The sequence below is a fragment of the Anabrus simplex genome, chromosome 1 (assembly GCF_040414725.1).
Source record: "Anabrus simplex isolate iqAnaSimp1 chromosome 1, ASM4041472v1, whole genome shotgun sequence".
Lineage (NCBI taxonomy): Eukaryota > Metazoa > Arthropoda > Insecta > Orthoptera > Tettigoniidae > Anabrus > Anabrus simplex.
This window is the reverse complement of record NC_090265.1, coordinates 359,897,751-359,919,452: the sequence shown is the minus strand read 5'-3', so window position 1 is coordinate 359,919,452 and position 21,702 is coordinate 359,897,751. Positions and strand designations below refer to the sequence as shown.

General features: G+C 38.8%; 1 protein-coding gene across 2 annotated transcripts in view; it reads right to left on the bottom strand.

The window, feature by feature from the left end:
• LOC136856796 (lachesin) overlaps nt 1-21,702 on the bottom strand; it is a 160,471-nt gene that overhangs the window by 118,629 nt on the left and 20,140 nt on the right. For both annotated transcript variants that reach the window (XR_011017515.1, XM_068224963.1), the window contains exon 2: nt 7,316-7,557. Coding sequence is in view for 1 of the 2 variants with exons in the window: in XM_068224963.1 (XP_068081064.1) it covers nt 7,316-7,557 (242 nt within the window). In the remaining variant the exon portion in view is untranslated. The remainder of the gene's footprint in view (nt 1-7,315; nt 7,558-21,702) is intronic.

Here is a 21,702-nt window from a genome sequence, read left to right as displayed (position 1 = left end):
AGGAAATCTTTAGGAATCTCCCGCGTGAGCATCGGATGTCATACTACAGAACCATTAATTGAATTCCATCAGATATATATTCTCAAAATTATTGGTTTTGATTCCCATTAATTTGTAAGATTTGCTTTGTCTGGCTAATTAAGATTTAAGTGGGTCTTATGAACCTACATTATTAATTGCAAGACATGGAATACATAGATGCATACATTCAATTATTGGAAGTTGAATTGTGCATTAATGAAAATGTAAATATTGAAAATTGATTTTTCACGACAATAATTCCTTTTTGTTCTTGATATGTATTAATTCAACTCCACCATGTCTAAGTTATTTCTGTAACCCAGCTGAGATTTTTCTTTATTTTAATAACAGTGATTTTCATTTTTTTCCTTGACATCTTTCCAAGCAAGGCAATGGTATTATTTCATTGGATGTAGTAAAAACTTTAGAACTGGCAATGTTAAATCCTGTGGTGAAAGCCATACTAGGCAGCTATTATTTGTCTACATAAAATACAAAATATCTGCAAGATATGAAATAAACCTATGAAGTTTTATATATCTACATAAAGCTAGTACACTGAGAATAGTTGTGGTGACAGGAAACTGCATAAATGTTTTGACAAGAAAAATATACAGTCTGTTCAAAGAGTGTAATTTTGAATTCAAAATAATAATAAAATTTTTGATTACATGTACACAAAACTGGAACATGTAACAAAAACCTGAGAGATACAGATTGTCAATAATGTATCTGTAACGCACTAGAAAATGTTCCATCACACAGAGGTATATTCTTGAAAATATTAGGGAAAATGAATTGGAATGCAATCATCTGGAATGCATGATCTTAGAACACGTTGTTATGACAGGTTGCTTTATGAGAGGTTCATCATCACTTTCCGATACTGAAATGAAGAAATAGCTGATAAATTGACTCTGAGTCTGTCTGTTCATTCTCAATAACCTCAAAGTCAGATCTGTCACTTTTCACCTTCCAACAAATTTCGCATTACTTCATTACTAATTTTCCATATTGAAGTGAAGAATCCATATTTAGACACACTCTGTACTAAAATGTATATAATCAATCAAATGACAATATATATACAGAAGTAAATAACTCACACTGAACGGAAAACGATGAAATAAAATAGGATAGCAAAACGTAGCCCGTGAAGGTTTGTTTACAAACACTACAGAAATGGTGCTCAAACACATGGTTGGAAAACTGCACTCATTTATTTCTGTGAAACTGCACCCAAGGAGATTGTAAATATAAATGAAACTGAACTTGCGGCTGCTGTGGACATCGGGAATGACAAGAAGTAGACTGTCATGACATCTGTTGAAGAAACGAGGAAATTATGAGGAGAAATATACTTTGGTTCCTGCTGTAGTGGTTCTGTCGAATGTTCGACAGTTGCCAGTTCTAGGGTTATAGTAGAAAGCCTTACTGTAAACCAGCATTGAAGTAACACTGTATTCACATCCAATTACCCGTGCAATAACTCCCCATGATCTCAACTGAGGTAGATTAATTAATATAGCATCAGGATATCCATGTAACATTAGAAAACACTACATCACCACCATCGGGGAATCATATGTGGAATTCACTTGTTGCTACTGCATTCAAAGAACATTATGTCATAGTAAAAAATATTGCAGTTTACTAGTCTCATTCTGATTCGAAGATCCCTGTACATTTCTAACATTATTCGTAGATCATTGAAGACACTCATTATTCTCATTACACCTTGTAATAATATATTATTTACAGCAGGGCCTCTCAGGGTGCATGCGCCTGGTGCATGCTCTGTGCAGGTGCAAAAGACGACTTTGCTTGGTTGCCCAGAGTGCAGACTCCCACTCCTCGCTTTGAAGCAATAGCGCTGTCTCTCTCTTTCCCCACGCCTGTCTCGCTCGCTCCCCATCTCCCTCTTCCTCACTTGCTCCATAGCACTCCAAATATGAGCCGATTTGAGCCGAGCAGCCCAGAGACGAAGCGTTGGTCCGAGCCGAGCCAAGTGGAACCGATGCACAGTGCACGGAGCTCTTGCGTCTCAATTTGCATGAGTGTGATTTTGGGAGTTCGAGAGGCCCTGATTTACAGTATAAGCATACCTGAATATATGTATCTGAACATATCACTTCCCATAATATTACGGTATGCAATTTTAATCTGCAATAGTCTCAATGCGAAGTTATTATGATGAATGTTTATACACAATGTCTTAAAATGCTCTCTATCTTGAGGATCCCTCACATCATATGCTTCAGTGTAAATGAACATCTTACATCTTTTATTTACTCTGTTAATTCAAGGCTATTATTAGTATTAACACATAACTGTTAGTTTTATGGATATATTCAACACATTATTTTGAAAGTAATTATTGGATTTTGAAGATTTAAAATGTTATTTTGCAATCACAGAACTACCATACATGAAGACATACTCTGATGATCCTAGCAAAGATTCAAAATTTATTGACATAATTAGATGATTCTAGTAGACTCCTTCAAGTTTGTTTTATGTCTCATATTTGCTTATTCTACTCATTAAGTAATGTAAATTAATCCTGCCGGGTTGAATGGCTCAAACGTCTGAAGCACTGGCCCTCTGACCCCAACTAGGCAAGTTTGATCCTGGCTCAGTCCGGTGGTATTTGAAGGTGATCAAATACATCAGCCTCATGTCGATAGAAAAGAACTCACGCAGGACAAAATTCTAGCACATCGGCATCTCTCAAAACCGTAAAATAGTTAGTGGGACATAAAGCAAATAACTTAATAATAATAATAATTGTTATTATTAAAAAATTAATCCTGGAAAATCTGAAAAGAGATGCCTTTCTACATATGTACAAATAACAAAGAAACAAATAAGGAAAGTAAAGAAATGCCCACTTATTGCTGCATTTGGCCCATCCGTACGGATAACGTTCATGGTATCATCCCTTTCGGATTCCACCATAGCAGAAGCGGTGGAAGGAATATTTTGAAAATCTTCTCAATGTAAAAAGAAACCTTCCTTGTGATGTTGCAAACAATAATGTACAACAGGTGATTGTTTGGTCCGCCCTGTCAATATATTATTAATTTGAATAATTTATATGTACATGTTTCGGGAGCCTTAACTCCCTTTGAAATATTAATAATATATTGACAAGGCGGACCAAACAATCACCCGTTGTACATTATTGTAATTACGAGTCAATACGGACCAATTAAGGACCGATATGGTCAAGTTTGTCGACATTGCAAACAACTGAATTCATGGAGAGGAGGACAATGATGTTGGTAAAATTACAACTCATAAAGCAACAGGAATAGATGAAATTAGACCTGATGGTGAAGTATAGTGGGAAGGCAGAGATAAAATGGCTTCATAGAGTAATAAGATTAGCATGGAGTGTTAGATTGGACAAAAGAAGTAATTGCACCATCTATAAGCAAGGAAACAGGAAGGATTGCAACAACTATTGAGGTATGTTATTAATCAGGCAAAGTGTTCACTGGCATCTTGGAAGGAAGGGTGCGATCAGTGGTTGAGAGAAAAACCAGTGAGGTTTTAGACCACAGAGGTATGCAACAGGTAAATGAAAAATGCTACGAGAAGAATAGACAGTTATGTTTATGTTTCGTAGATCTAGAGAAGGCATATGACAGAGTACCGAGGGAAAAGATGTTCGCCATACTGGGGGACTATGGGATTAAGGGTAGATTATTAAAATCAATCAAAGGCATTTATGTTTACAATTGGGCTGCATCAGAATTGACAGTAGAATGAGTTCTTGGTTCAAGATACTTACAGGGGTTAGACAAGGCTGTAATCTTTCACCTTTATTATTTATAGTTTACATGGATCATCTGCTGAAATGTATTAAGTGACAGGGAGGGATTCAGTTAGGTGAAAATGTAGTAAGCTGTCTAACCTGTGCTGATGACCTGGTCTTAATAGCAGATTGTGCTGAAAGCCTGCAGCCTAATATCTGGGAACTTGAAAATAGGTGCAATGAGTATGGTATGAAAAGTAGCCTTTCTAAGATGAAACTGATGTCAGTAGGAAAGAAATCCAAGAGAACTGAATGTCAGATTAGGAATACAAAGCTGAAAGAAGTAGATAATTTCAGGTATTTAGGATGAGTTTTCTCCCAGAATGGTAGTATAGTAAATGAAATATTCAAGGTGCAGTAAAGCTAATGCAGTGAGCTCGTAGTTGCGATCAACAGTATTCTGTAAGAAGAAAGTCAGCTCCCGGACGAAACTATCTTTACCTCAGTCTGTTTTCAGACCAACTTTGCTTTATGGGAGTGAAAGCTGGGTGGACTCAGGATATCTTATTCATAAGCTAGAAGTAACAGATGTGAAAGTAGCGAGAACCATTGCTGGTACAAACAAGTGGGAACAATGGCAGGAAGGTACTCAGAATGAGGAGATAAAGGCTAAGTTAGGAATGAACTCTATGGATGAAGCTGTGTGCATAAACCGTGTTCAGTGGTGGGGTCATGTGAGGTGAATGAAGGAGGATAGGTTACCTAGGAGAATAATGGACTGTGCTACGGAGGGTAAGAGAAGTAGAGGGAGACCAAAATGATGATGGTTAGACTCAGTTTCTAACGCTTTAAAAGATAAGAAGCATAGGACTCAATGAGCCCACAACACGAGTTGCAAATAGAGGATTGTGGCGACATTTAGTAAATTCACAGAGGCTTGCAGACTGAATGCTGAAAGGCATAACAGTCTATAATGAAGATGTATTTATGCATAGCAGGGTTACATCATTATCATCATCACATTCATTTTGTTGGTACACATATTTGACTCGGGCATTTTGTACACCCTACGGCAGGGGTGGCAAACCTTTCCCAACTAGCTTGTCAGTTAAGGTCTTAGTTGTTAGTTTTTACTGTCTAGTGTGCCATCGGTTATTTTCCTTTAAAATCATCATGAAACCCCTCATTTGACTTCATTTAAGTATTAGATTGCATTGCATATAAAGAGATTTGACTGAGTGTTTATTGATATTTTGCAAACATCACTGAAAACTACATTTCAAAAACAAGTCAATTTTAAGAATAAAATAAATTTTTTGATTTAAAATTTGTAAATAATATGGCCATAGAATAAATGTGACTACTTTATTAAAGCGTAATGTTAAAATATGCTATGTTGGTAGATTTTCAACCTCTTTATTACATGTTAAAAACATTAAAATATGTTAGTATGTTGTGTGGCATGCCCTAGAAATCGCATGTCACATTTGGCCATCCCTGCCATAGTGTCTAATAGTGGGGACAATTTGTCCTTGCTTTGACCTAAACTGTGAGCAATTTTTGTAATGTGGCAAATACGGTTTTTATATTGTGCTTGCAGAAAACCTTGGCAATTTCATCTGTGGTATTGTAAACTAGTGTCCAAAAGATAAGCATAATCACTAACCGAGGCCATACCGCCTGATAGGAATGTCAGACGGATTGCTGAACAAACGGAAGCTCACTCACACACCATATGTCACACAACTTGTCCAAAAAAAAAAAAAAAAAAAACACTGTCAGAAAGGTTCTAACAACTAACAAAACTTGGCAATGTCTTCCACAACAAAATATTCTGTTAATAGGGTGTATAGTTATCCCTAATGGCGACACATGCTTCACAGAGATGTGGTATGCTCTCTATCAGATGGTACAAGAGTTCTTGTGGCAGTCTATCCCATTCGTCCGAAAGGACAATGTGAAGGTCTTGGAGGATCCTTCGTGGAGGCTGACAGGATGCAATTCGCCTCCCCAATGCATCCCAGGCATGTTCTATAAGATTTAGATCCGCAGACCTCGCTGGCCAATCTATGCGATGAATGTCTTCCCCAGCCAGAAATTCATCCACCAGAGCAGTGCAGTGCGGTTGGCCTTATCATCCATTAAGAGGAGGTCTGGACCAACCACACCTCTGAAGAGTCGAACATGTGATCTCAGCACCTCATCCCTGTATCTCCGAGCATTAACAGTGTTCCTCGGACATCATGACGCCACCACCACCATATTGGTCCCGTTCCACGATGTTTCTGTGGTTGTATCGGCTGCCCGATTCTCTCCAGATTAATGTGCGATGGGAATCATTCTGCAAACTGAAGCGGGATTCATCTGTGAAGAGCACATGCCTCCATTCATTCATGGTCCAGTTTCAATGTTGACGGCTCCACAGTAAACGGGCCTGTCTCTGTGCTGGAGTGAGCAGCACACACACCGCACACGTCGGGCAAACAGCCCTGCTGTTCTGAGCCTCCAGTACACAGTTTGCCAGGAAACGCCAACCCGAGACGGCTGTAAGCTCCGCCGACAATTGTCTTGCGGGTGCACTCCAATTTTGTCAGGGGGGGTTAAGGCCAGATACTGGTCCTGCTGTGAGGTGGTTACCCTTGGTCAACCTGGTACTGGCCTACGACTAACATCTCCTGTGTCTTGATATTGTCTTCAAAGCCTGGAAATGACACTTTGTGGTACATTCAAGGATACAGCGACTTCGGTCTGAGTCTGGCCTTTCAGGTGGTCGAGTATTCTAACCTGCAAAACGGGGTCCAAATGGCGTCGTCGTGCCATTATGTTGTCACATTCACCACGAGGCTACACTCCGCACACTATAACAGGGCAAAAACGACTGAGGGAATATGGGGTGCAGGCACTGGCTGTGTTTACCTTGCAGTTACACCGCTAGTCAAAGCAGGGAACACTCCTTTCCTACACAGAGTGAACACGCAAGATTGGTAGGTGTATATCTCCTGCGATTTGCGGTCTATTTCCCGTTGCCCTGCTTACTCGTAACTCATGCTTAACTTTTGGACACTAGTGTAGATGAAAGGAAGGTAGACAGTTCCCTTCATGTCTTTGTTCTGTGAATTTTGCTTAGTCGTCCCTCTTGGATGCAGGGCTCTATGAATCTGTACATCACTGTAGCCATTTCCATTGAACATGACTTTGAGTGCCTCCATCTCCTCCTGGATATTTGATGGCTCACAAAATCCTTCTGCCCTTGTGGTGAGTGTTGTGAGAATGCCCTGTTTTTGTGCTGGATGGTGATGAGAATCTGCATGGAGATTGCAATTTTTGTGGGTAGGCTTGCTCAAATGTTATCATTTTAAGTGGATGTTCATATGTGATAAGGAAGGTAAAACAGAATATATGACTAAAACTCAAACAATTATTGTTATCACTGATATTCTGAATATAACAAAGGTCTATGATAAATAATGATGTACTACATTCTTTTATTACATTACTATTAGTTATTACTATTAGTGTGTCAAAAGCACATACCTGCAATGTGTAAGTTGAATTAGCAGGATGATATCGCGAAGAGAAGCGGCTATCACGGATAAGCAAAGAACTGCCAGTGGAAATTAGCAGGGGATCTACCTGCCGATTACGATCTACCTTAATCCACAACACAGGGTAATCCTGTCCATACTGAACAGAACAATCCAATTCCACGGTACCCCCAATGTCTGTGATCTGCTCCTGTGAGATGTAGGATATTGTTGGTGTACGCTGAGCATAAACTGAAATAAAAGTCAATTTACCAATGTAGTCAAAACCAAACATACACTAGGTAAGAACATAAAAAGGCACAATTTAAATACCATTTATTTAGTTCTCAAATGCTAAATAATGTATGGAGTAAATGAGAAGATCAGCGATCAGACAATACAGAAGATGATGACCATGAAGTGGACAAACAGTTAGTCTGTTTCCAGTTTCCTTGCCTTTAAATTATTACACTGGCTGCTCTTTCAATGTTATCAGGGTAAAACTTCACTAGCTGGGCTGCTAAAGAGAGGTTCAGAACCCAACATGGCATGGCTCGCATGTCATAACACGCTACACAAGGCTACCAACATAGGTGTGACTAGCGATAAGAACATTGGTCTGAATTTGGTTAGAAGATTGGCTAAAGATAAGACTATTGGCCTGGATTGGTTTGGGGCCAAGCAAAAGGAATTAAGAGCCATGGAGTGGCCCACTGGCCTCTTAAGTATTTCCTGCGACAGTATTGGCCAGTGACGAGAAAATGAGATCAGCGCGTTCTATATTTGACAGTGGACAAAACTTCAATTGATGAACAAGACTTGCCCACTATGGCAAAGGATACAAAATGCTCTCTGCTTCTAGAAATTCGACTGGGGCCTGTTTTCCAGTTACCAGTACGCTATGAAACATATAAGATTTACAGGGTTCCTCTCCAATAAATGTACCTTCTTGGCTGAGTGCTTCAACTTGTAGGCATGTTTCTGAAACATGAAAATTAGTTTAATTCCTGAAACATTCATTTCTAGATCTCTGCCAGAAACTCCACAATTTAATCACTTAATTAACCTGTGATTAACTAAAAAATCTGTGAATGTCACTCACTGTGTACTTAAGGTATATTAACATCAAAGACAAGTTGAATCCGGCACACCCTATGACACATCACTTTCATATTTCGCAGTTTCATTATTTTCATAGAATGTGGCGAGCTGTATCGAAGACATCAGCTAACTGTTCTCCAGCAAACAGGAATACAGTAAATAGTCACATTTCACATATTGACATAGTGTCCGTTTTAATTTAACTAAGTGAGAATACTTCTAGCGACAGATTGGTGGGTCCCTGACAAGCATAAAGGAAGACGTAGTTCTCCTCTCTGCTACTTATAGAATCGTTTCAGATCATTTTTGCATGATTTTCTCCTTCCTAAACATGGACTTACATAGTAATAATAATAATAATAATAATAATAATAATAATAATAATAATAATAATCGTATGGCCTCAGCTACCGTGTGCAGACATTTCAATTTGACGCCATCTGGCTGTCTGCTCATCAATTTCGACGTTTCGTTTTACTCTAGGCCCCCACTAGATGGCAGACCGAGTAAACCGAAACTCTCTTGGGCGTCTATGGCTGAGATTTAATTATTTTTGTCGGGTAAACACCAAATGTGTCACCAGAGATCTTTTACATGCCGACATCGTACGACATGGAGTGTCGAATGGACTTTTTTCCGCCCTTCAAAAATCCGACTACCTCTGCCGGGTTTGAACCCGCTATCTTGGGATCCGGAGGCCGACACTCTACCGCTGATCCACAGAGGCAGCTGACCTACGTAGTGAACTATATGTACTGAACATGACCTAATATGTTGAAAATTTATTCCAACAAGAGTTCAAACTTCAGAAAACATTGCTCGAGTAAAGGAAAGCCTGAAACGAAGTCCAACAAAATCTCAACACCATTTATCTGTGTAAGTGAAAATTAAGAAACATTACCAACAAGGACCTGCATCTGTAGTCTTATAAATGTACTGTTGTGCATGCGTTAAAGCGTCCAGACAAACCTTCGCATGTTGAGTTCTGCCGGTGGTTTTTGTGTGAAGTGAAGCCAGGACTTATGTAACCTCAGTTTTTCATTTCTTCAGGAGGCCATTGCCAGAATCTTCTGTGATGTTCATCAACAAGGGTCAATCCCACCACATCAGTCTTATTGTAATTTCTCTGGGCCAGTTTTATTTTGCCTACCCGGTACAATAATTATACTCACTTCTATGCTGAATATATACATCTTTTATCATGATTACTTCTCAAGGTAATGTCATTATACTGGTATAATGAGTTTGCAATAGACACACTAATTATTCTGAGCTATCTTCTCCATACCAGCAAGTGAGACAGCTGAGTTGAACTGTTACTGGTTTCTCACCAAGGTGGCTACTGTTTGAATCCCAGCTGAAGTGTGTAGCAATGTTGAAGTAAGTCATGCTCCTGCAGTTCAGGTTCCATATAAAAATGGAGGTTGTGTGACTATGATGATATCTATACTCAAATAAAACTACAATCTTCTTTCTATAAACCAACCTACTGCATTTACATTTTCCATCTTGACATTTAAATGACCAATGGACACCAATGGGCCAACATGCGTCAGATTTTTTCAATGATATTACAGGATCTTCAAATCATTAAGATTTTACAGAAAGACTCTACTTAACGCTATGGAAGAGTTCTTCATTTTTTTAGATAGCCAGTTCAATCCAGACTTCAATTTGAACGAGTCCACAGAGAAACATAATGTTTTATTTGAATTAGTCAAACCCTTTATTCTCTCAGAGTACCGTAAAGCAATTGCTAAACATGCCAGTAAACGTATACATTCCTCTACCCCCTTCTAACGCTTTCATACCTGACTCCCCCCCCCAATCAGCTCTGATGAACCTCGAAGCGAAGGTCATATAGCTGGCAACAGTTAGTCTACACATAGGGCACTGGTTAGGTCATCAGCGTGAGAGGGAGGAAGTACAAATCTTAATACGTATATCAAGTTTTTTCTGTTTTGCGGTTGGTTTCCATCTACAGCACTATTTCTCTATTTTTTCCATTGCAGGAATCGTTTCCTTTTCTATCAATACTGCCTCGAACTTTTGGATCAAACACCTTGATTTCCCAATTTCACTCTGTTTGCATTCTAACATAAGGATACTCTCCCTCTCATAAGGCCCCACCAGCATTTTTCTTCAATATAACAACCATTTGGTAATTCATCAATGACGTAATTGTAAACAAGTTTGTTTGTGTTTATTTTAAGTCATGAATGTGCCATACTTTTTTACTGACTGAAATTTTGAAAAAAAAAGTGAGATTACTAATCTATAAAGACAATCAGAGCTTTTTAGATTTTTTAAATTGTATTTATAATTCATAGGACAAATTCTATGAAGCTTCAACGATAGCACAATGTGGATGTTTTTCTTAATTTAAATCAACAGAGACTATGTCCGGCTCCATCACTAAATGGTTAGCACGCTGGCCTTTGGTCACAGGGGTCCCGGGTTTGATTCCCGGCAGGGTCGGGAATTTTAACCATAATTGGTTAATTCCGCAGGCACGGGCACTGGGTGTATGTGACGTCTTCATCATCACTTCATCCTCATCATGACGCGCAGGTCGCCTACGGGAGTCAACTCAAAAGACCTGCACCTGGCGAGCCGAACTTGTCCTCGGACACTCCCGGCACTAAAAGCCATACGTCATTTCAACAGAGACTATACCAAAGGACACAGTGACATCACATCGTAACACTGCACAATATTTTATTCACATAGATGTCATCCTACTGTGTTTATATTAAGATGACAAGATAGAATTTAATTCCATGCCACTATTCACCAATTTTTAATATGTCACATTGCACTTTTCTCAGTTTTAGCTTTCTTAGCGGGGGCCCCCATTTTTATTAGGTCATATTGTAATACACAAATTTTAATCTAATTAGCTGAAGAAGAGAATGTGCATATTCTCGAAACATGTACTAGATATAATGACAAAAAAAAAATAACACATAGAATTGACTAGGCGGATTATCCATCTCTCTATTTACTGTTACACTCCTCAACCATGATACAGCTACCTACAACAGCACCTCGATGTGATGGGATTTCTTTTTAAGAGTATATTTCCTACAAAGATGATGGCGCATAATTTCTTCGAGGCAGCTGGTGAATTGTATCGATGTAGGTTAGAAATGCTATGGCTTGTATTGGATTACCATTGCTTATTTCATTCTTTTATTCGTTCAGGACTTATCGTGGCAGAGCTGGTATACAACTAGCTGTACAGCATTCCTGGAGTGAGGCTGTTCCCTTCAAAATTTTTGCCAATGGCATTGTGTCTTTACGTTCGGAAAGATGGAAAAAGGCCAAGCAATTCTTTAAATATACAGTAGGGGTGGAATGGAGGGCCACTGGTGTTTAGAAAGAACACATTTGCCTCTTGCAAGTTACAATACATAACTTCACATTTGGACATGATAAAATGAGTTAGGTCTATAGTGAAATTTTATTGCACTGAATTAGTAAAATCTGTGATCATTGGTACCACCGTAGTACATGTAAGAAATCTGTAGAAACTATGGAAAATCCGTAGTAGTTGGTGTCTGTGCAGAATAAACACACAGGTTCTCAGTGTGGCTATTGATATTACAATACAGCTCACCTGAACATGTAAGAACAGTTTCAAAAAATACATATTTGGAAAAAAAAAAAACAATACATCCAAGACCACTTTCCATTTAAAGTCTGTACTATATTCACAATAAAAAAAATAAGAAAAATTAGAAATTATTTTGTACATTTATTATTAAGTTGTTATTACGCTGATAATGTACTCAAGTTAAATGTCAATCTCTTTATTAAAATGTTTATACAATACTTACTATGGTACATAATGTTCATTTTTAAAAATTTATTTCAGTAAAATGGATTAGTGTTGAAGGGAAAGAATACAGCTTTAGTCTGCACACAGATCAACACAGAATTTCTCTTTTTCATCAAATTAACATCTCAAACTGTAAATCTTTCTTTTCCTTTGAGGTAGCAAATCTAACTCAATAACAGCTATTTTAGCAACACAGCAACCTTTATCAAAAGTATTACAGAGTAACTAGCCTTCTAGACCGGCCCCGTGGTGTATGGGGCAACATGTCCACCTGTCACCTGGTGGCCCCGAGTTTGATTACTGGCTGGGTCAGGGGTTTTTAATTGTAATGATTAATATCCCTGGCCTGGGGACTGGGTGTTCGTGATGTCTTAATCTTCCTTCCCTCACACACAACATTCCACACTACTGCCATTCCAATTACACGCAGGTTCATACAATATGGTGCCAGTAGGGGCAAAAGATCCACATGGGTTGACGCCCCGAAAAAATAGCATTTAAAAATAAACTAGTCTTCTACATCATTGAATGTTTTCTTTAATTTCACAATACCTGAATTTTAAAATCAAGATACTCCCTCCAATTTTTATGACACCGAGAAATTCTGTACCCCCTAGCACTATCTATATACAAAGCAACACTTTCCAAAACTTGGTATTTAGAGACCTGTAAAGATGGTTGTTATATTGCTGGTTTCTGAATGTTCTTAAATGTTGAACATTCCTTGCTGCTTGTCTCGCATTGATTTGCTTTGCTCTCCAGCTTTCAGGCATATGTGATACTAATACTACAATCACTTCTAGAGGTCTAGCACAGCATATTATGCCAATCTGGGCTGAACGTTTTGGGTAGCCGGCACAAAGGGCAAGCGATAGAGGAGTAACACATGTTTAAAATTAAAATCTTGCTCCAGCTGGCCTGGCTGGCAGCACTTTGTAAGGGCCCCTATCCAGGTTTATGGAAGATGGTCATGATTTCGAAGGCAGAAGAGGACCTTCCATTCCATCGGCAGAACTATCTTCATTTAACAGCATCTGTACTTCATAGAAGTGGCTGCAAAGGGCGTCTGTACTCCAGAGGAGCAACCTACACTGATGCCTGGTAGTTGGTGTAAAATGTCTTCAATGTCAGGCAGAGCAACAGTTTGGTTAGAGTATTTCTCAGCTGTATCTGTATCATGCAATGTCATTTCAGGGTTCAGAAAGCAACAGGGTAAGGTGCCCCCTCAAGAGGCACATACCATCCCTATCCAAACAGCTTTGAGAATTGGCATGGTCACATGAGAAAAGATGGGCTACAGAAACGACTCCAATTACATCTTGGCACACTCAACATCAGTACCATAACCGGAAGAAGCCGTGAGCTGGTCAGTGTCTTCAAAAACTTAAGAGCCAGGCTGAGTGGCTCAGACAGTTGAAGCGCTGGCCTTCTGACCCCAACATGGCAGGTTCGATCCTAGCTCAGTCCGGTGATATTTGAAGGTACTCAAATACGTCAGTCTCACGTCGGTCGATTTATGATATGTAAAAAAAAATAATAATAAAAAAAAAACCCTCCTCTGGGACCTTGGCTTCTCCAAAAACTGTAAAAATAGTTAGTGGAACATAAAGCCAATAATATTAATTATTAAAAACCTATGAACTGATATTGCGAGTGTTCAGGAGACTAAGTGGAAAGGAGCAAAGTCAATGGACATTGGGGAAGGTTTCAAACATTTATAACAGCCATAAGACAACCCAGAATGGTATTGGTACAGTAGTCAGCAAACAGTTGTGAGATAGTATCTAACAAGTTGACAGTATATCTGATCACTTGTCGGTAAAGCTCTCAGCAGTTGACCTAAACTGGGATTTAACTTAGAGTGGGTGAAATGTTCATGTTACAACAGTTCGCGGCAGATTGTTGGAGGCAGGAAGATTTTTTTACAATTCAAGCTCACAGCTGCATGCCCCTAACTGCATGGCTAACTTGCTCAATGACAATGTTTTTCAACAAGATCCTTCACCACACCACACACCCAAAAAAAGATTTTAAAATCTTTAAAGGAAAAACACTGAGGTGTTCCTTTGGCCTGGTAACTCATCCAATATCAACCCCACCGGAATTTTGTAGGCCGTTTATAAGAAGAGAATGGCTAAACTGGACAGATCAATGAAAGTGAGCACAATATGTTTGCTTATCAAGGTGTGGTTTCACGAAAAAGAGATCAATAATATTTCCAAAAATTTGGTGAGTTACAAGAACATTTTTCTGTATCTTGTTCAGATTAATTTTCATGCTACTGTACAACAGTGTAGGGCATACAGCTCAAATCAACTGGGTGATCTGCCAACGAGACCTAAAGTCAGTGACAAATGTGAGAGTTATTCCATTCAGACTGCAATGCCCCTCAGCATCGTCTACTTTTCCCGGCTATGAGACTGAACATTATTCACCAGAGAAGAGTGCAAAGAGCAGTAGTGGAAAAGATCAACTGGTGGCAGTTAAGGAAGTACAAATAATTCATAGATGCCGTAAAGGAAATGGAAGTAACTTCAATCAAACAGTAACATCTGTGTGGAATAACTTAGCCACCCATATACACGCAGCATCCCATGAAGTACTAGGAACAATCAAAACAAGGAAGTGCTTTTAGACAGGCAGATATGGTGGTTGAATGATGAAGTACAGAGAGCCATTAAGGAAAAGAAAGTGGCTTTCAAAACATGGCTGGCATCTCTTACTGAAGCAGACCATCAGCAATGTAAATCCCCAAAGTTAGCAGCAAATCAAAATCAGCATACTACGAACAACTCTATGAAAGGCTGGACACACTTTAGGAAGCAAACATGATCTACTGCTTGGCTAGTGTGCAGCACCGATCAACACAAGATGTCAGCCTTGTTAAGTGAGCAATTTAAAAAATCCCAACAAAGAAAATCCACATCCAACTTAAAAGAGCTCAGATCCAGTTCTTGGACCAATACCATCCATCACTGCAACAAAACTGGAAACTGTCAACAGAAAAATGAAGAAGAATGGAAAGGCAATTGGGCTAAAGCTATCCCAGCTAAGGAATTGAACATTCTGGGTAATCGTGGCACCTCCATTCTTACAAACCTCTTCAATCACATTGAGGAGTCAAATGAGATTTCCACAGTCTGGCTGAATAGTATAAAAGTGCCTATCTGGAAGAGCAAAGATGACGTAACTGAATGCTCAAATTATCGTTCGACTCATCTCCTACGCCACACATTAAAGATCTTTGAAAAAGTTCTTAATGCTTGACTTTGCAACATTGTTTTCATCATGCCAAACCATTTAGGGGTTTTTAAGGGGAGCGGTAAAATAGATGCTATCCACTGCATGTTATAAATCTCATTCCGTATTGATGGCTATCACTTTATAGTAGAAAAATCTTTGTTATCCACCTTTTCAAGTGTTACAAGACACAGATGGACACTTTTGTATTGAAAAGGCGGATAACATGAAGATTTTTCTATTGTAAAGAGATGCTATCCATGCAGCTCGCTTACTCCTGGAATGACATTGTGAGAAGAACAAGATTGTTCATGTGGCCTTTCTAAACTAGGAAAAAGCATTTGACAGGTTACCTCATAATTTTATCTGGCATGCACTACACTTGTATAGTGTCCCCGAAGCCTGCATCAAATGGACAAAACTTTTCTATCATAATTTCAACAGTGCAGTTCGTTGTAGAGTTGGAGTTTTGGCACACTTCGACATCAGCACAGGAGTTCACCAAGACTTGGCCCTCTTGCCATAACTATTTATTCTCAGCATGGACGCAATAACCGCTTACCCTTCATACGTACCACCACTCTACACTGACGGCGTTCTTCTAGCACAGGGATGGCGAACCTTTACCAACTAGTGTGCCATTTTAAGTCTGGTTTATTATTCTCAACTGTCTACTGTGCCACTTGTTATTTTCCTTTGTAAAGGCTACACCCCCCCCCAACCTTCCATCACAATCCCGAATTATGTTTCCTAACATGTTATTACATATATTGTACTCTTTTGCTGCCCGCCTTATGGGTGCAATATATATTGTAAAATAATACATTTGATTGCATGTTCCGTGGTTGCATTTTCCCAATACCGCAAAAATATTTTTAAATTATTTGTAAAACAATATAATAATCACCCATTGTAACACACTTCGTAATTAAGTATTATTAATTATGGAAATCAGAAATACTAATATTGCTAAAGGACTTTAAATAAAATCTTGTTCTCAACTTTATTGTGAAACTTGTTGCTGAATCTTAGTGGCCATGTCATTTATGTTAGGTTCATAACTTGTTGTCTTCAATAACACACAAGAGGCACTTAGGTCTGAACCTAGACGGTTTCGAACTGTTGACTTCACAATGTACATTGTAGAAAATAGTTGCTCGCAGGCGTATGGATAAATAGCGCTGTAGCAAGTTTCTTCATGGTCCAAAACTTTTGTAGGAGGCTGTTCCACTGGTTAAGTACCTCTTAAGTTCTCTGGCTTCTGGAGAGAGTATTCACCATAAACAGCACACTCGATTTAAAAAAATGCTTCACCAGGTTGTACGAATTTGTTCACCCATGTAGTGCCTTCTTGAAATTCAGTCAACATCATTTCTGAACTGTCAATATCCAACCACTTAAAAAAAGGACCGTAATATAATTCATTTTTGCAATATGAGGTTTTGAAATAAAGTGCGATAATGTCTCCATATCTCGAAATTGGGGTATTCTCTTGACAACTATTAGTCTTAAACATTTCAAAACAATAAACATTTACACACTAAGAAAACTTACGCGCTGCTGACAACCACACACAAGCCAAACTTCACTAAATGACTGATGTGGGTGAGCGAATGGCTCGCCGGCCACATCTGACATTTATCTCACTTGACTTGCAGGCTTATCAATGTTGCAATGTTGCCTTAATGCACTTCCAAACGGAACTAGAACTTAGATGTTTGGTATTTATTTCTTAAACCTGAAACACTATGACTATAGACACACGAGATATGTATAGTCAATAGCATAAAACGTATATAAACACGTTAATATGTGCATGTGGTGTGCCACCAAAATCGTGATTGCGTGTCATCTAGTGACACGCGTGGCATAGGTCTGCCATCCCTGTTCTAGCGTAACAAAATTGTATGGCACTGCAGCAGCAGGTACAATAGTGGAAGACCCATCTTGAGACCAAGGATATGAGAATTAAGACTCAGAAAACAGAGTTCACGGAAAGTGGACCGCAGACTAATGACTCCCTCAGCGTTGGAGATGAACAACTAAAGAAGCCTTGGGTTGACACAATGGGATCCTGTGTTAAATTAGACTATATGTCTGCGATTAAGTGTGGCGTCGATAGTAGGAAGGCGCAGCTCAGATGGTATGGGCACATTGTTCCAAGTGTTGTGGATTCAATCACTAACACAGCTTTGAGACTGGACCCAGTCGGAAGAGAACCACATGGAAGAACCAGGAAGCACAAAGTTATGGAAAACATGAAAAAAGCCAATGCCAGTCCTGAAGATATATCTGATCGCAATAAACGTGCAGACTCTGCAAATGTACAGCAATGATGGAAGGAAAGAGAGAGAGAAGCAGAAACGGCAAGCAACATATGCTGGCACTTGGCCCCTTTAAAATTCCCCAAGACCCAATATATGGGACCTTTATGTGTTTACTAGCAAATGTACCCGTGCTTCGCTATGGTATTCTACATTGTATTAGAATATCGAAGTAAATACTGTACATACAGTAAATAAGATTGTTTTAAAATGGCATGTCTCTTAGCGTTATCCGAGAAACAGCATAGGGAGGTTCCCGATACGGTGTTTCCAATGTAAAGTGTTTGTTACGGATTTGTGATGATAACGGCAGGCTCACTTGCCTACTGCCATTCACAATCGAGTGTGGAAGTTTTCATTATAATTGCAGGCCCCATCGCCTACTGCGCTGTCACAATCGATTTGGGAGTTTTCGTTACAATAGCAGGCCCCCTTTCCTACTTCCAGACAGATTACAGTTTCCATTAGAATGTTTGGCAACTTCCCTACTACCAGTCGAAATTGAGTTGTGCAGTTATAATTATAATGACAGGCCCCTTTTCCTACAGCCAGTCAGCTTACTACCAGTCACACCAAGTTGGTGAGTTTCCATGAAAATAGCAGGCCACTATGCCTAATACCAGTCACATTTTAGATGGATACATTTATTTATAAGGGTGGGTACCCTTGCCTACAGCCAAACACAATCGGGTAGGGGACTTTTAAACAAGAATGCATGCTCCCTTGCCTTCTGCAAGTCAAATCGAGAAGTGAATTATTCACTACAATGGTAGGCCTTCCTTACTAATGCCAGTTACACAGGTGTTGGAGAAGGACCCCATTCCTACTGCCAGTCAAAGTCGGTGTGGGGAGTACTGATTACAATAGCAGACACACCCTTTCTCGATCGCTACAACACGACATCAGTGAATATATATAGGTCAACATACGAAAGTATATCCATGCTTAAAATATTGCAGACCTTCATTTACAGATTGACTGCTGCAAAACGGTACATCATATCGACAAAGGATTGTACCATAAGACGTCAGATTTAGCGGCCTAAATGGCTGGTCGTATGATATCTGATCTATTCATGGGTCAGATTGAGTTAGAAACGTTGAATAGGGTAACATTTTTGTAAGATTAAATCACAATGCATTACTTTTCAGATAATTATGTGACAACTACATACATAGCATTTGGCTCACATATGGCTACTGGGTGGGCCAATTTTCGTGTAGGGTTTGATGATTCTATCTTTCTTATAAGTGATTAAAAGTATGAATTATGCATGTGAAAAGTCCAAATTTACTTAACATTGAGAAATAGACAAAAATCAAACGTAAAAGGGATACAGGATACAGATACAACAAAAAGTCATAAGACCACAGTTGTAGATCACTCCAAATTGAACGGAGATTGTGCCTTCCCTTATGTGATAGGACTTCACGAAGATCTGCACCATCATTAAAATTGCCTCCATATTTCGATATTCTTCGGGGAAAAAAGTGAAAAATTTAAAGCTCTTGGAAATGTTCTGTCCGTTACAGGCTAAAACGTATAATTTTGCCAAATTTCTGTTTTCTTGTTCGTCTGGCAGATTATGCCGCAATGTGGATTTTGGGCGAGGAGGGTTAAAATTAGGACTTTCAGGAAACTAAACCAAAAAATTATGCAGATGGTTATTATTATTACCCCTTAAATGCGTAACTGTGCGAACATTTCGCCAAAATAGTCAATGTACAGGCACACAGTCGTTAGGATTTGACTTATATAGATAAATAAGGAATCTGCTCCACGTACAACACCTTTTGGTCTATGTCTGCAGGACTTAGCCTGCAAAACCGACCATTCATGATATCTCCCTTATTAATCTTTCTGTCAAAAACATACACATGAAAAAAAGTTTTAGAAATGGATTTCCAACAAATTTGGTCGATTTCCAGTCAGGTTGGTCATGTACTGTATATATTGTGGAGGAGTAAATTCACCATTTCGGTTCCCTATAAACCGCCAGTCCATTCCAGGAACAGGAAATGTTATTGACCTTTAAAATCTACCTTTGGAACGGTGAATGCTAAATATAAAGTTTGGTTCAAGTATCTTCAATAGTTTTCAAGTTGTAAGAAATAAACTCAACACGCGCCCGTTCTTAAGTTAAGTCCGGTTAATGATATCTCCCTTATAAATCCTGTTACCGAAATGATGCTCATGAGAAAAAAGGTTTAAAAATTAATTTCCATTAAGGCAGGTAGATTTCTATTAAGTTTGGTTGTGTACATTTTGTGGGAGTGCAAAATCACGGTTTCGTATAAACCCCCAGTCATTTCATTGATTTATAAACAGTATTTGCCCTGAAACCTACCCAAGGACAGGTGGATTCTAAATATGAATTTGGTGGAAATATATCCAGTAGTTTCCAAGTTATAGACAAACAGACAAACAGAAAAACAGACACCAAAGCTAAAAATATGCAGATGGTTATTATTACACCTGAAACGGATAACTGTACAGAAATGTCACCAAAATAGTCAATGTACAGACACACTCTAGAAGTGCAGACCTTTATTTCGAGAGTTACTGCTTTGAAACTCTGTGACATATCTGCAAACGGACCTCACCATCAGATGCCTCTTTCAGTGTTCTACATGGTTGGTCCCATGACATCTTCTCGTATCTCCTATATTTATGGGTTAGATTGAGTTAGAATCATTGGGTGTGAAATTTTGTACAGTTTTTGCATACTACTTTATATTTGTGATACTCATGTGACAGATAGAATCATATAATTTGGCTATCACATTGCCACTGGTCATGCCAAAGTGCGTGCCGAATGTCATGATTCTATCTTTCCTATAAGTGTGCCAAATTAATGTTGACATATACGTGTGAAAGTACACAATTAACTTGAAATCGAGAAATACAGCTCTATTTAACGTATAAGGAATAGAAATACGATAAAAAGTCATAGGACCAAAGTTGTAGATCTCTCCAAAATGAAAGGCGATTGTGCTTTCTGATTTGTGATAAGACTTACAGATTAGCCACCAATTATCCCAAAACGAAGGTGTGCACCGTCGTTAAAATTGCATGCATATTTCAATATTTTCCGGGGCCGAAAGTTATACATTTGCATAGTTTAGAATATTTCCTCAAAGGAAAGAGTGTCAAGCTTTCGGGATTAGCACTCGCATACATAAGGTGTAATTAAGGAAGAAAATAATTCAGTAAAGAAAGTTGAAATTAATAGAAAATCGATTAAAACTGAGGACAGTCGGATGATGACAAATATGTACTATAAATACCAAGTGAATGTATTGGAAAATCAAATGCCCCTCAATAAAATATGCTGGTGTGAGTTATGGATATAAGAAAGAGGTAACAGATGAGAAATTTAGGCGCAGGCATTCTTAGGTCAATAGATAAGATGACTAATGGGTTATTACTTAAGCTATTCGAGGACGGTTATAAACTCCAACAATATTCTGCCAATATCCCGCAGAATGGCCGATTGATGCCCTCTCTTGCCTTCTACCCAAGGAACAACCATGAATTTAAAGGTATGATGAGGAAAATGGCAATATGTTATTTCCCTGCTGGCAAGCAGTCAGAGACCTGTACGTTCGTTGTCGGTCTGTCGGTCACACACGCAGACCATGATACCCGCAGAAAATAGTAAATTTCTCCGTCATTTGAATAGTAAGGTAAATTATGAACATAACGAAAGTTGTTTATAATGAAGAGACGTTTCACATACGGTCCACAGAGTTTACAGGAAATCAATAGTATAAGAGAAAATGGAGGAAAACCGTTCTGGTTTTCCTATAAATCCCCGTCTACTCAAAGATTTTAAAATGAAATGTGCACATAGAAACCTTCCTCAGGGTGAGTATACTCCAAATATGAAGT